The sequence below is a fragment of the Myotis daubentonii genome, chromosome 7 (genome assembly GCF_963259705.1).
Source record: "Myotis daubentonii chromosome 7, mMyoDau2.1, whole genome shotgun sequence".
Lineage (NCBI taxonomy): Eukaryota > Metazoa > Chordata > Mammalia > Chiroptera > Vespertilionidae > Myotis > Myotis daubentonii.
The window spans coordinates 2,683,218-2,696,167 of record NC_081846.1 but is presented as its reverse complement, the minus strand read 5'-3'; the positions used below and the strand labels follow the sequence as shown (position 1 = coordinate 2,696,167).

The 12,950-nt window shown below is 46.9% G+C and overlaps 1 protein-coding gene across 1 annotated transcript in view; it reads right to left on the bottom strand.

Moving 5' to 3' along the window:
• ANKAR (ankyrin and armadillo repeat containing) overlaps nucleotides 1–12,950 on the bottom strand; it is a 45,772-nt gene that overhangs the window by 7,276 nt on the left and 25,546 nt on the right. Inside the window, exons 12-21 of the mRNA XM_059702538.1 lie at nucleotides 12,242–12,483; nucleotides 11,111–11,279; nucleotides 10,507–10,748; nucleotides 9,816–9,969; nucleotides 9,166–9,327; nucleotides 8,106–8,212; nucleotides 6,076–6,198; nucleotides 2,442–2,600; nucleotides 1,271–1,388; nucleotides 103–212 (exon numbers count right to left, since the gene is read on the bottom strand). Of these exons, the coding sequence (XP_059558521.1) occupies nucleotides 103–212; nucleotides 1,271–1,388; nucleotides 2,442–2,600; nucleotides 6,076–6,198; nucleotides 8,106–8,212; nucleotides 9,166–9,327; nucleotides 9,816–9,969; nucleotides 10,507–10,748; nucleotides 11,111–11,279; nucleotides 12,242–12,483 (1,586 nt within the window). The remainder of the gene's footprint in view (nucleotides 1–102; nucleotides 213–1,270; nucleotides 1,389–2,441; nucleotides 2,601–6,075; nucleotides 6,199–8,105; nucleotides 8,213–9,165; nucleotides 9,328–9,815; nucleotides 9,970–10,506; nucleotides 10,749–11,110; nucleotides 11,280–12,241; nucleotides 12,484–12,950) is intronic.

Below are 12,950 nucleotides of genomic sequence, written 5' to 3'. Positions count from 1 at the left end.
GGCATGTGCCCTGACCGGGAATCGAACCAGGACCTCCTGGTTCATAGGTTGATGCACAACCCCTGAGCCACGCCGACTGGGCTAACATTACTTTTGATTTACCTCTTCTTTTCCGGAGTACAGATGGTAGCAGAGCCGCTGGACTGTCCCTAATGTGGCAAACGCCGCTGGAATCCCAGCTCTGGAGTGAGCCAGGCTGGCTATTAAGTTCCCTACAAATTAAACGAGAAAAAGGCTTTGTGCTACGGATAAGCTGTGCTCTTGGTTATCTGCACATAATATTAAAAACGTCTGAGTCATAAGACATGTCTGCTAATGAAGAAGTGCTGAGAAAAAGCATTTATATGTAGAATAAATTTTCCCCCAAATTATGGTCTGGGTTTCTGTCACAAACAGTGCAAGTGAAGCAGGTTACGTAAGAGAGGGGACGCCTGAAAGTCCGAGGTTTTCTTCCCAGGACAGCAAGTCGAGGTTCCTCTGCTGCCTTCAAGTGGCCCATTTCAGCTAAAGAGCAAATACCTTATTTATTTATTTATTATTTATTTATTTATTTACTAGGGGCCCAGCGCGAGAAATCGCACGAGGAGGTGCCCCGCCTCCCGCCAGAGCGCCAGGCCCGAGAGGTGCTCCAGCGCCTCCAGCTGAGCGGTCCTTACGGCGTGAGGGCATGGCGTCTATTTGCATATGAGCCTTTTATTATTACGATTTCTGGTAGCAGTTCCTCCATCGCGCTGTTATTCTGCTACTGTTCCATGTCATGTTGAGAGTGATATGAAGTCAATGACTACTGATTGATCATCTGGGGAGTTGGATCTGGACTCGATACAGTCACGTGGTTAGCATGGTGTCAAGACCGCTCTTGGGCCCCCTGGTCTTGCTATACCACAGATCAGTGTAGGGGGCCCTTCACTGTTAGCAAAACGTGGGCCATTGGTCAAAAGGAAGCCAGGCGGAGGGGCGTCGGTACAAATCTGTCACTACTGTCAGTCAGTGTGTGCCTGCTCTTACGGTAGCTCAGAGTTGAATTCTCATTTTGAATTCTGGAAAAAAGAAGGAAGGGTTTGAAAACGTAGTGAAAGCCAAAAGGCCGTGTGCAGAGTTTCTGCTCCTCGTTGGGGTGCAGCATAGACGGGCATGTTCCCCTGTGGGCCCAGGCTTCCAGCTGCGTGACAGAGTGTCAGGCTGAGTTCTTTACTCGGGCTCAGGCTACAGAAACGTGTTTGCGCAACTAGCTTTAGGCGGCTACAATGAGATGCTGGTCATTTCTTACCTGTCAAGACAATCGTGGTGGACTGGAGGGAATACAGACTATCGATCAGAATAGTAACTCCTCTTGAAGACAAAGTGATATGGTCCACATCTATGATGACTTTAGCTAATATAATAATCTACAAACGAAAAAGAAGCAAAGAATCATTGAGCATCTTCTACTCAGCCTCGCTGATTAAGCTTTTATTGATGCATTGATTGATTGATTTGGTACATCTCAGGGAGGTAAGAGGAGTAATTTGGCATGATTGACTAGAAGAGAAGCAAAGAAAAAAGGGAGGGGGGAGAAAAGGGAGAGAAGCAAGAGGCAGGAGGAGGAGTTAGCGAGTCCTTGACCCTATCTGGTCATTTTAGTGACCATGGGAGGCCATAGTATTCTTTCTACAATGTTTGTAACTTTTATATCCTTGAAGTAGGGTTCATATGAAAAGTTTCTTGCCCCAGCCGGTTTGGCTCAGTAGATAGAGCATCAGCCCGGGAACTGAAGGGTCCCGGGTTCGATTCTGGTCAAGGGCATGCACCTTGGTTACAGGCTAGATCCCTGGCTCCGGTTGGGACTTGTGCAGGAGGCAACCAACTAATGTGTCTCTCACACATTGATGTGTGTGTGTGTGTGTCCCCTCTCTCTAAAAAAATCCAATGGGAAAATATCCTTGGGTGAGGATTAACAAAAATAAATATAAATAAATAAATAAATAACTTTAAAAAAAGAGAAAGAAAATACTTCTCCTAAAAATCATAGAGGAAAAAAGAAGAGGGAGAATAAGACAGAAGAACCCAGATACATCTAGCTGTCATGGGTTGAAGCATGTGCGTGGTCAGCTAAGATTCTGCAGGGAACTCTTGTGTTGAATGCCACCTTGCACTACCTATTTCCTTATCAAACGCAGGTGACGAAAATACCTCTACCTGCCTATCCACCCAACAGCGTTTCATAAACATCAGGTAGTGTATGAAGGCAAAACTTCCATTCTAACTTGTACAGTTCCATATAAATGAAGAAATCCTCATAGGTAATGTGTTTTGTTTTTCGAATGATGTGAAAGGGGCTGGTGTGAAAACTACTGTGAATTTTACAAACCAGGAACCATTTTTCCAGATCCAAACTTTTTTCTAATGTGCAAGTTTTCACTAAAACGACACCCATGGGAATGTCAACTCCAATGTCACACCTGAAATGCTGCCATCGCCTTCTCAGTTTCAATGGTTGATTCAAGAAAAGGTTCAAAGATGGACAGGGTCATTATTCCATTTTCCAAAATTAAATATTGTTGAAAGACGTCATTGAAGGCAAAAAGGGTCAGCGCATAGCCTGCTCTTAAGCGGATGTCCTAGAAACAGGAGAGACATGCGTTACCTTTAGCCACTTCACTTACCATGTTCCATGGCCAGAGGGTTTCATCCTCGCCTGTTAAAATATATTGCATTCTTACCTCTAGGAGTAAAATAGGGCATTAATGTGTTGGCGAGAATAGATAATAGTTTCTCCAAATTGTTATTGAACAGAAAAAATAGAGGATTAGGTTGTGGTATCAGGTAGAAGAAAAGAGGAAAAATTAATTTTTAAAGGGAATGTTAGATTACTGGTTATGCAACCAAATATCTAAATGGTAACAGGAAACTGTAATTTTATTTTCCCTCAACTATTTTGTTTTAACATTTTATTTTCAACATTTCAAAGTGGCGTTAATAAATCAAAACTTCCCTTGTACAACAGGCTATCTATTGCATGTTATGCATTGTGGGACGATTATCATCTCTTAAAATAAGCTCATTTGTAACATTCTTTTGTATTGTATCCTAAAAGAGAAATTTTAAATAAAAGTGATTTACTTCTTAAAATCACATTTTAACATTTTAGGGCTTGGAAAAGAGCAAATAATAATTTTCCTTTAGAGACCGTCTGCTTGCCAAGGATTAACAAGTATGGTAGATTTTCCAGATAGGCCCCAAAGATAGAACCTAATGACTAAGCCTTATTTTTAACATTTTACTTGAACAGTATTAGAGAGAGAACAATTAATCTTAGTGAGTTTTCTTCTGCCACAATGAATTATCATATAAAAATGCCATATGTACATACTGAAAAATATTTACAGATAAGATTAGATGATCCCTGACATTGGATTTAAAAATAACACAGAGATGGTGAATAGGTAGATAGAGGAAATAAGATTGACCATGAGTTGTCAATTTATGAAATTTTTCATAATAAAAATTATAGATACACAAAGTGGTCACCTGGCCCTAGGCAAGAAGAAAGGTATTAGGTTCAGTCAAAGAATAGGGTCCGGTCCAGCCGACGTGGCTCCGTGGTTGGCATTGACCTATGAACCAGGTCATGGTTTGATTCCCAGTCAGGGCACATGCACGGGTTGCAGGCTCGAGCCCCCGTGTGGGCTGTGCAGGAGGCAGCTGATCAGTGATTCTCTCATCATTGATGTTTCTATCTCTCTCCCTCTCCCTTCCTCTCTGAAATCAATAAAATAATTTTTTTTTAAAAAAAAAAGGGGGATAGGGTCCAGAGAGTGAAGCAGGTGGTTGGGAGGGAAGGGGAACAAAGTGAAATGGGCAGGAGGAGAAAAGGGAGCAGAAAGCTGTCCCTGAGGAAGAGGTGTGAGACGGACAGGTGGCGGGAAGAGCAGAGAGGGAGAAAGGCGGCTTTGAGAGGCAGACATGAATGCAGACTCCTCGCCCTCTTATTCTCCAGGTTATTAGAGCGAACTGCATCTTTTGTGCGCCAAGGGTGAAGTCCAATTATGTATGGAAAAAAGTAATGCAGTGACAGCTCTTCTTTCCCCTTCCCAGATCTCTCAGAACGGAGAGAGGCGTGGTCGGCATTGTTCCTCCCTCACCGCCAAGTGTACTGTAGGTCACAGAGGACCCGGAGTTTTTCTAGGGCCAGTGCTATTCACAGTGTGGCCCACGGGCCAGCGATAGTCCACGAAATGGTTGCCACAGAATTACAGAAACTGAGAATAAGCATTTTAAAGACATGGGTCTTCCTTACAGTTAAATACCAGTGGAAGAATGAGGGAATTAAAAAAATAATCACCATCAGGTAAATGCCACCGTAATCCTGTTGATCCGCGCATGCTAAAATTGGTGAGCAAAATACAAGGCAAAACAGAATATTCGCATGGCCTCGGGGTGTCTCATCTCAAGATACGTCTTACATATAAAGGGAAAAACAGTAACTTCACAGACACCGCTCTAACCAAGTACCCCAAGTTCACATTGCCAGTCAGAAGACACATCACTGTCATGTACCTGCTGGGAAGGTGAGTGAAGAAAACTATGTCATTGCTACGGTGTCCTTGCCAAAATGCGTCGCCTCATAAGAAAACATCAGAGGAGTCAAATTGAGGGGCAGTCCATGAAACAATGGGCCTGCACTTACCAAGATTGTCAAGATCAGGAAAACATGAAATCCTGAAATCCCAGGGCCTGCGCTTCACAGAGGGCAGGAGACTAAGAAGATGCAACGACGAGGTGCAATGTGGAATCCCTGACTGGGTTCCGGGACTGAAACAGGACTTTGTGAGGAAACAGGCAACATTGAAATCAGGCCTGCAGACTGGTTCATGGTAACGTGTCAATGTTCATGTCCTGGTTGACATCAGGGAAACGGGATGAAGGGTATCCCAGGACACTCAGTATGGTTTTTGCAAATTTTTGGAAAGTCTAAAATTATTGCAAAATGTAAAGCTTTTTTTGATATATAATTAACAGATCAGTGGGGGAAAGCTATTTCTTCATCATGAGTAGACTGAGAAGCACCATTCTAGAATATTGCAGAAGCAGCAGACCGCAGAGGGTTGAAAGTTCATGAAATTGGGTCAAAGATTTGATGCATTCAGGATAGAAGAGATTGGGTGATTTTTTGTTTTGTTTTTGTATTGGCTTGACCCAACACATAAAACGGCTACTTTTCAAAAATGAAGTGTGCTAACTGTGAGAAATGTAGGACAGTATCATTCGACCAATACAAACTAAGGGCCTCCCAGAGAGATTTCCCGTTTCTGAAGTAAGGCGCCTGAACACCGCCATGAAGAAGACGTGGTAGTAATTTGAGGAGGTCGTCTCAAAACCTTCTTCTAAATGACCGCTGATATTTTGTAAGGGGATTACCTTATCCTGGGCGTGATGGTCACTAATATTTTATAAGGGGATTACCTTATCCTGGGCGTGATGGTCACTAATGTTTTATAAGGGGATTACCTTATCCTGGGCGTGATGGTCACTAATGTTTTATAAGGGGATTACCTTATCCTGGGCGTGATGGTCACTAATATTTTATAAGGGGATGACCTTATCCTGGGCGTGATGGTCACTAATATTTTATAAGGGGATGACCTTATCCTGGGCGTGATGGTCACTAATGTTTTATAAGGGGATTACCTTATCCTGGGCGTGATGGTCACTAATGTTTTATAAGGGGATTACCTTATCCTGGGCGTGATGGTCACTAATATTTTATAAGGGGATGACCTTATCCTGGGCGTGATGGTCACTAATATTTTGTAAGGGGATGACCTTATCCTGGGCGTGATGGTCACTAATATTTTGTAAGGGGATGACCTTATCCTGGGCGTGATGGTCACTAATATTTTGTAAGGGGATGACCTTATCCTGGGCGTGATGGTCACTAATATTTTGTAAGGGGATGACCTTATCCTGGGCGTGATGGTCACTAATATTTTGTAAGGGGATGACCTTATCCTGGGCGTGATGGTCACTAATATTTTGTAAGGGGATGACCTTATCCTGGGCGTGATGGTCACTAATATTTTGTAAGGGGATTACCTTATCCTGGGCATGCAAAAGAAAGAGGACATCCGCATATTTGAACCCTTCATTTTCTTGCAATTCCTTCTGCAGCAATTTATTCCTCAGGACAATGCAGGCCAAGGAAAAGGCCACCTCCACCTGGACACGTGGATTTCAAAGGTTATTTGTCACTCACGGCTTATCCACTGGCATTTTTATCATGCAGACATTGCTAGGGGATGTACTAATCCGAAGATACTGTAAAACCCATGGATCCCAGCTCTCTCACTGGCATTTACAACTTCGGGAGGAATGTCCCGTACGGTTTTCAAACAGCGGGGGAAGGATTCTGCCTCTGAGTGCTGGGCACAGGTGTATCCCTTCTTTATCTAAATTAAAAAAAAAAAAATTCCTCGCATGGGCCCGGCCGGCATGACTCAGTGGTTGAGTATCAGCGTATGAACCAGGAGGTCACAGTTTGCTTCCCGGTCAGGGCACATCCCCAGGTTGTGGGCTCAATCCCCAGTGTGGGGCGTGCAGGAGGCAGCCGATCCATGGTTCTCTCTCATCACTGATGCTTCTATCTCTCCCTCCCTTTCCCTTCCTCTCTAAAATCAATAAAAATATATTTTAAAAAATGAATTTCCTGGCAGGGGTTAAGCTGTTTTGAACTGCTTATCAGATACCAGCCTGTGCATTGTAAGTCTTTCTGGACCGCCCGTAAGTTAAGGGGAGCCCGCGGAGGAGCGCTGAGGGTTGGCCTCTGTTTCTGGGGTCATGATTTGAAGTCCTTCAGAGGATGTAAAGGAACCTGGGTACTGCAGGATGCAGTGGTTACGCTTTTAGGAACTACACTCTGCATTCCTATGAAAAATGTTATGGGTTTGAAAAGCACGACTGTTGCAGAAGTATTTCGTTTACTATAGAATTTTATTTGCGGGAAAGTATTGAAGTGTATCTCTGTTCTGTTTTAACAAGTTTTAAGAACTCATTGAGAATCGATACTGAATAATAGGTAGGTGCCATTGATGTGAAAACTCTTTTGCCATGAAAATGCATGTTTAAAAATAAAAATGTACTTTACGTGGCATTTTCCATAGTCTTCCGAAATGTATGGGTACTTTGAAAGTCAGTGTAGTTTTCACTACAATTCAAGCCAAAAACATCGCTAGCATGAGCTCCTTCCTTCTTTTCCCTAATTCAACTCCCATCTATAATAATAAAAGTGTAATATGCTAATTAGACCAGACAGCTGAACGACCTTCTGGACGAAGCCGGGGCTGGGAGGGCTGAGCCCCTTGCACGACTTTCATGCATCGGGCCTCTAGTACACACATAATCTCTTTCATAGCCAGAAAAGCCACATAACTTAAAACATCTTTTCTGGTAACAAACACGTTCCTTAAAGAAATAATGCGATGTTTACTTACATATTTTCCTCTTTGCTCATTTCTATTTTCTCATTTCCAATAGAGCCCATACCAAGTTTTGAAGAGAAAATGTGTTCTTGGTTGCTACCATTTCCTGCCTGGCCAACTATCGATGTCCCGGATTTGCAGAGCTTTAGGAAGGGGCTGGAGTAGATGTGCACGTCATCTCACTGAAGGCACTCTGCTAGTGGTCAGTGGGGGGGGGGGGTGGTGGTGGACGGCTCCTCCACAGCTCGTAGTGCTACTTGGCAACGTTCACTTTGAGGAACAGGAGGTGGGGCTGTTTCTTGGGCGTAGCAACCACAGGATTCACTTAGAGCTGAGATACTTTGCGACCTACAGCCCGCATCCCTGGGACCCCCACCCAGTCTTTAGCAACCAGTGTCTGAGGACACAGGGATGAAATGCTGGGAATCATCCCTGAGGAGGACACAGACGTTCCTGTTTTGAAGAAATATTTTAATAAAATTGACTATCTTTGTAGCAACTTTTTTGTGTGAAACCTCTAGAGTTTTGTTTAGAAGTTTAATATCTGTATTGTACTCGTGAACTTGCAAATGATACCATTTAATCTTAAAATGTCCCATTTATGTTCGTTTTTACCGCGTGGGAAAGGGCCCAGGCAGCCTCGCGCACCTTGATGCTCAGCGACGGGTGGCTCCTCAGCAGCTGGATCAGCACCGGGAAGGCGTTCTCCTCCACCATGAACTGCTGGCTGATGGGGTTGCTCGTGTGGGCGACACCTGGAAGGCCCACATCATGAGATGTTTGTCCATCTTGGCAAGGGCGGTGTGCGTGGCTGACAGCGCGCCCTGCACCACATGAATAGTCAGCTCTGCCCCCTCGGCCTGGGGGTGCGCGGAGCTGCGGCTGCGGGCTCTGGGCCCGTTGGGAACGGGACCTCTAACGGTCCGGAGGCTGTGGTCCAGGTCTTAGCTGGTGGCTTACGCGGAGGTCTGGGACCAGAGGGAGCGCACAGCTCTTCTCAGCGAAGGTGTGTGTGCTCGAGAGGAAACTGGATTCTCTCTGGGCCAGAGACGCGCTCATGAGCACCAAGCAAAGAGCCGGACACAACTGAGTCACCCGGGAAAGGCGACTCTCACGGACACAGTGCGTGGCTCGTGCTGAGTCCCAAAGCCCCTTCCGGCGAGGGCCACTGGGCACAGACTCCAGGGGTGCTGTCCCCCTCAGGGATCTAAACTTACTGAAAAGCAAATAAACACAAGTGGATGTGTCCTCTGGTCAAAGAACATGATTAGTAAATGACAAAAGGGAATGCTATAGCGACACCGATTTAACCTGAATTAAGTTTTTAAAAGGCAAAGTGAAGTGGAAAATCTACTATTAGAAGTGGATACAATTTTCTAAGTCACAAAACAACAAAATTATAAATATTAGACTATCAAGGAACAATAATGGCTGCCATTTATTGAAGAATTATTACGTGCAAGGTACTTAAGCTTATGATGCTACCGTTTGATTTTATAAAAATGACTAGAGGAATATTCTGGTTGAAATCTCTAACCAGAGTGCAAGAATAGAGCCTATGTAAGAAATTGAACTTCACCACTTGTCCTCAGTCAGGCCTTGGAGAATTAGCAGCGCAATATCTACATTAAACATGGTGGCGGCTCTGGCAGCGGCCGAGAGGCAGGGAAGCATCGCGACGGTCTGGACACCGAGGCGGGTCACGCACCGATGCACATGGAGCCCACGGCCCGGATGACGCTCAGGAGCGTGCCCTCCGCCAGCTTGCTGATCCTCAGCAGGCGCACCAGCGGCGCGATGCCGTTCCCCTCGCAGATCTGGTTCTGGTGCAGCCGGCTGTCCTTGCTCAGGGCGATGACGGCTTCGCCTCCTGGAAAAGAAAAGCAGGCGGCCCGGCCGGCGGGGCTCAGGGGTCGAGGGTCGATCTATGAGCCTGGAGGTCACGGTTCGATTCCTGGCCAGGGCACAGGCCCGGGTTGCGGGTTTGATCCCCAGTGGGGGGCGTGCAGGAGGCAGCCGATCCATGATTCTCTCTCATCACTGATGTCTCTCTCTCTCCCTCTCCCTTCCTCTCTGAAATGAATACAAATATATTTATATTTATATTGCACTGACACATGAACCAAGAGGTCATGGGTTTGATTCCCTGCCAGGGTACAGGCCCGGGTTGCAGGAGGCAGCCGACCAATGATTCTCTCTCATCATTGATGTTTCTCTCTCTCTCTCCTTCCCCTTTCCTCTCTGAAATAAATAAAATCAATAAAAACATATTTAAAAAAATAAAATAAAATGAGAAAGCAGGCAGCACGCCGGAGCCCGGGGCTCACGGGTCAGAGCTGCGCCTGGAAAGCAACTCACCGACGTACTGCATCTTCGCCGACGGCGACAGGAGCATGTTGATGATGAAGTTGTACCCGATCTGCTCGGCCATGTACTTCTGCTGCTTCAGCGTTTGTCCCGCCAAGGCCCACAGTGCCACGGCCCCTTGTTCCTTCACGCTGATTTCAAAGGCCTGTTTAAGAGAAAATCCGAAAATATATATTTTTATTGATTTCAGAGAGGAAGGCAGAGGGAGAGATAGAAACATCAATGAGAGTCATTGCACGGTCCCTTAGTGTGGATGGAGCCCACAACCCCGGCATGTGCCTTGACCAGGAATCGAACCGTGACTTCCTGGTTCATAGGTCAATGCTCAATCACTGAGCTCTTTTAATATATTTTTTATTGATTTCAGAAAGGAAGGGAGAGGGAGAGAGAGAGAGAGAGAGAGAGAAACACCAATGATGAGAGAGAATCATGGATCGGCTGCCTCCTGCACGCCCCACTGGGGATTGAGCCTGAAACCCGGGCATGTGCCCCGACTGGGCATCGAACTGTGACCTCCTAGTTCATAGGTCGATGTCCAACCATCGAGCCAGGCTGGCAGGGCTGGAACACCCCATTTTAGAAAAGGTTTATTCTAGAAGGGGTTTCAGTTTTCTGTGCACTGAGCTGAAGTCAGTAGTGAATACTCTGGCTAAGGAAAAGGACACCGGGCCTCCGGTCCTACCTTGAGGAGCTTGAGGAGGTATTTACTCAGGGAGTTCTCCAGAAACGCTCTCTGGATGGACGGGTTGTAGCTGGCCAGGGCCTCCACGGCCATGGCCCCCTTCACCTGCACGCTCAGCTGCTTCCCCATGAACAGGGCCACCAGCGGCGGGATGACTCCCTCGGCCGCCAGCGCGTTCTGCACTTCCTTGTTGTCGCGGGCCACCTCCGCTATGGTGGCCGAGGCCACGGCCTTCAGCAAGTCTGCGGGGGAATTCCAGAGCCAGTCAGTTACGTCTCTTAAAAAGCAAGACTATAAAGACACAGCAGATTCGCTTCTCCTGTTGTAAAGTCAAATGTGGACAGTGTATACGGCCCGCCGGCGGGGCTCCGTGGTTGAGCGCCGACCTCTGAACCAGGAGGTCAGGGTTCGATTCCCGGTCAGGGCACAGGCCCGGGTTGCAGGCTCCATCCCCAGTGGGGGGCGTGCAGGAGGCAGCCAATCCATGATTCTCTTTCATCATTGGTGTCTCTCTCTCTCTCCCCCCCTCTCCCTTCCTCTCTGAACTCAATAAAAATATATTAAAAATAACAATAATAATAATAATGCACAAGTAGAGGCTCACCCGAGCTGGCGCTCAGGAAAGTGATGAGATACTGGATGCCCTTGTGGTCCCGCACGGCTCGCTGGTTGCTCACGTTGCCCATGCACAGGACCCGGATGCAGTTCATGGCGTTCACCAGCACGTTCTCGATGTCCAGCTTCAGGAGGTTTATCAGCGTTGGGATCCCGTTCTGAAGGAGAAGAGCTCGCTCAATCACCACGGCCTTCATCTGAGCAGCAGGCAGCCCTCCCTGAGAGCCGCACGTCGACAAGCCGCTGCAGATGCCACCCATAAGCAAAGATGTCCACTGGCATGGCACCGGCGTGGCAGGGACCACGGTGCTGAGAATGGCGTGGGCTGTCCTGTTAAGGTGAGTATTCCACAAACGTATTTTAAAATAGCTTCCTTCAGACCCAAGTCAATCGAGGCTGCCAGTTCGCTGTGACATTGAATAACATTGAAAAAGTAGAGCGACTGCCTAAGATCCGTTGAATACAGAGCCCGTGTGGAAATCTCTGCCGCTGCAGGTGCGCTCATTACTGGCGATCGTATCTGCGCAACATAGATTATTGTTTTTAAATGTGAACAGCATTTCCTAATTTTAAATGGAGGAAAGAAATCATGCAAGAGTACTCAAGAAGCCCTCGCCGGTTTGGCTCAGTGGATAGAGCGTCAGCCTGTGAACTGAAAGGTCTCAGGTTCGATTCCGGTCAAGGGCACAGGCCCAGGATGTGGGCTCGATCCCCAGTGGGGGACTTGTAGGAGGCAGCCGATCCATGATTCTCTCTCATTATGGATGTTTCTATCTCTCTCTCCCTTTTCCTTCCTCTCTGAAATCAATAAAAATATATATTTTTTAAAAAGAATATTCAAGAAGATCAGACACAGGAAGGCAACCTCACTTCCAATAAAGCGAGGCGGCCTCTGCGATGTGAGCCATGATACATGAGTAGGAGGTGTCCATGGAGGGAGAGCACCTCCCCCCCACTGGCCACAGACAGTGCGGGCAGAGGACAGGTGTGGGGCTCTGCCTTGAGGGGACCGGAGAAGGAGCTCGGCTCTCTGTCCGGGACAGCGGGATGGGTGTGCGGGGCAGCGGCCCTGTTCTAGCTTCTTCTCGAGGAGGGAATGATGCCTCCCGACGGCACTCACGTGTTTGGCGATGACCTCCTTGTTCTCCAGCTGCGCGATGTCGTACAGGATGACGGCGCAGCGCGAGTGCAGCTCGGGCTCCTCCGACACCAGCAGGTTGATGAGGACCGGGATGCCCCCCGCCTCCACGATGGCGTGCACCACGTTCGCGTGCGTGGAGATGTTGCTCAGCAGCCCCGCCGTCTTGCACAGTAGCTTTATCTTGGAGCCTTTTAACAGGTTGATTAAGGCGGGAATGGTGCCTGCAGCAGAGATTAGAAAGAGCATGGATTATTTTGTGACCATTTGTCGTCCATGGATCATAATAAGATTTAAATAATGCTTAAGGCCCTGGCCTGGTTGGCTCAGTGGTTGAGCATTGACTGGTGGACTAAAGGGTCCCAGGTTTGATTCCAGTCAAGGGCATAGGCCCGGGTTGTGGGCTCCATCCCCAGTGTGGGGCCTGCAGGAGGCAGCCGATCCATGATTCTCTCTCATCATTGATGTTTCTATCTCTCTCTCTGAAATCAATAGAAAAATATATTTTTTAAAAAGAAAACAGCACATTACACCCCAAACACAAAATGCTGGCGAATATAATAGGCACAATTCGGGCGTTTTTTATTTGCCTGAAATGCAATCTCCCCCGTGGCTTGTTATCTGTGGTTCACTTTTACACGTGGAACGTTGGCACGAGCTTTTAGGAGCACAGTTAGGGACTCCCCAGAGT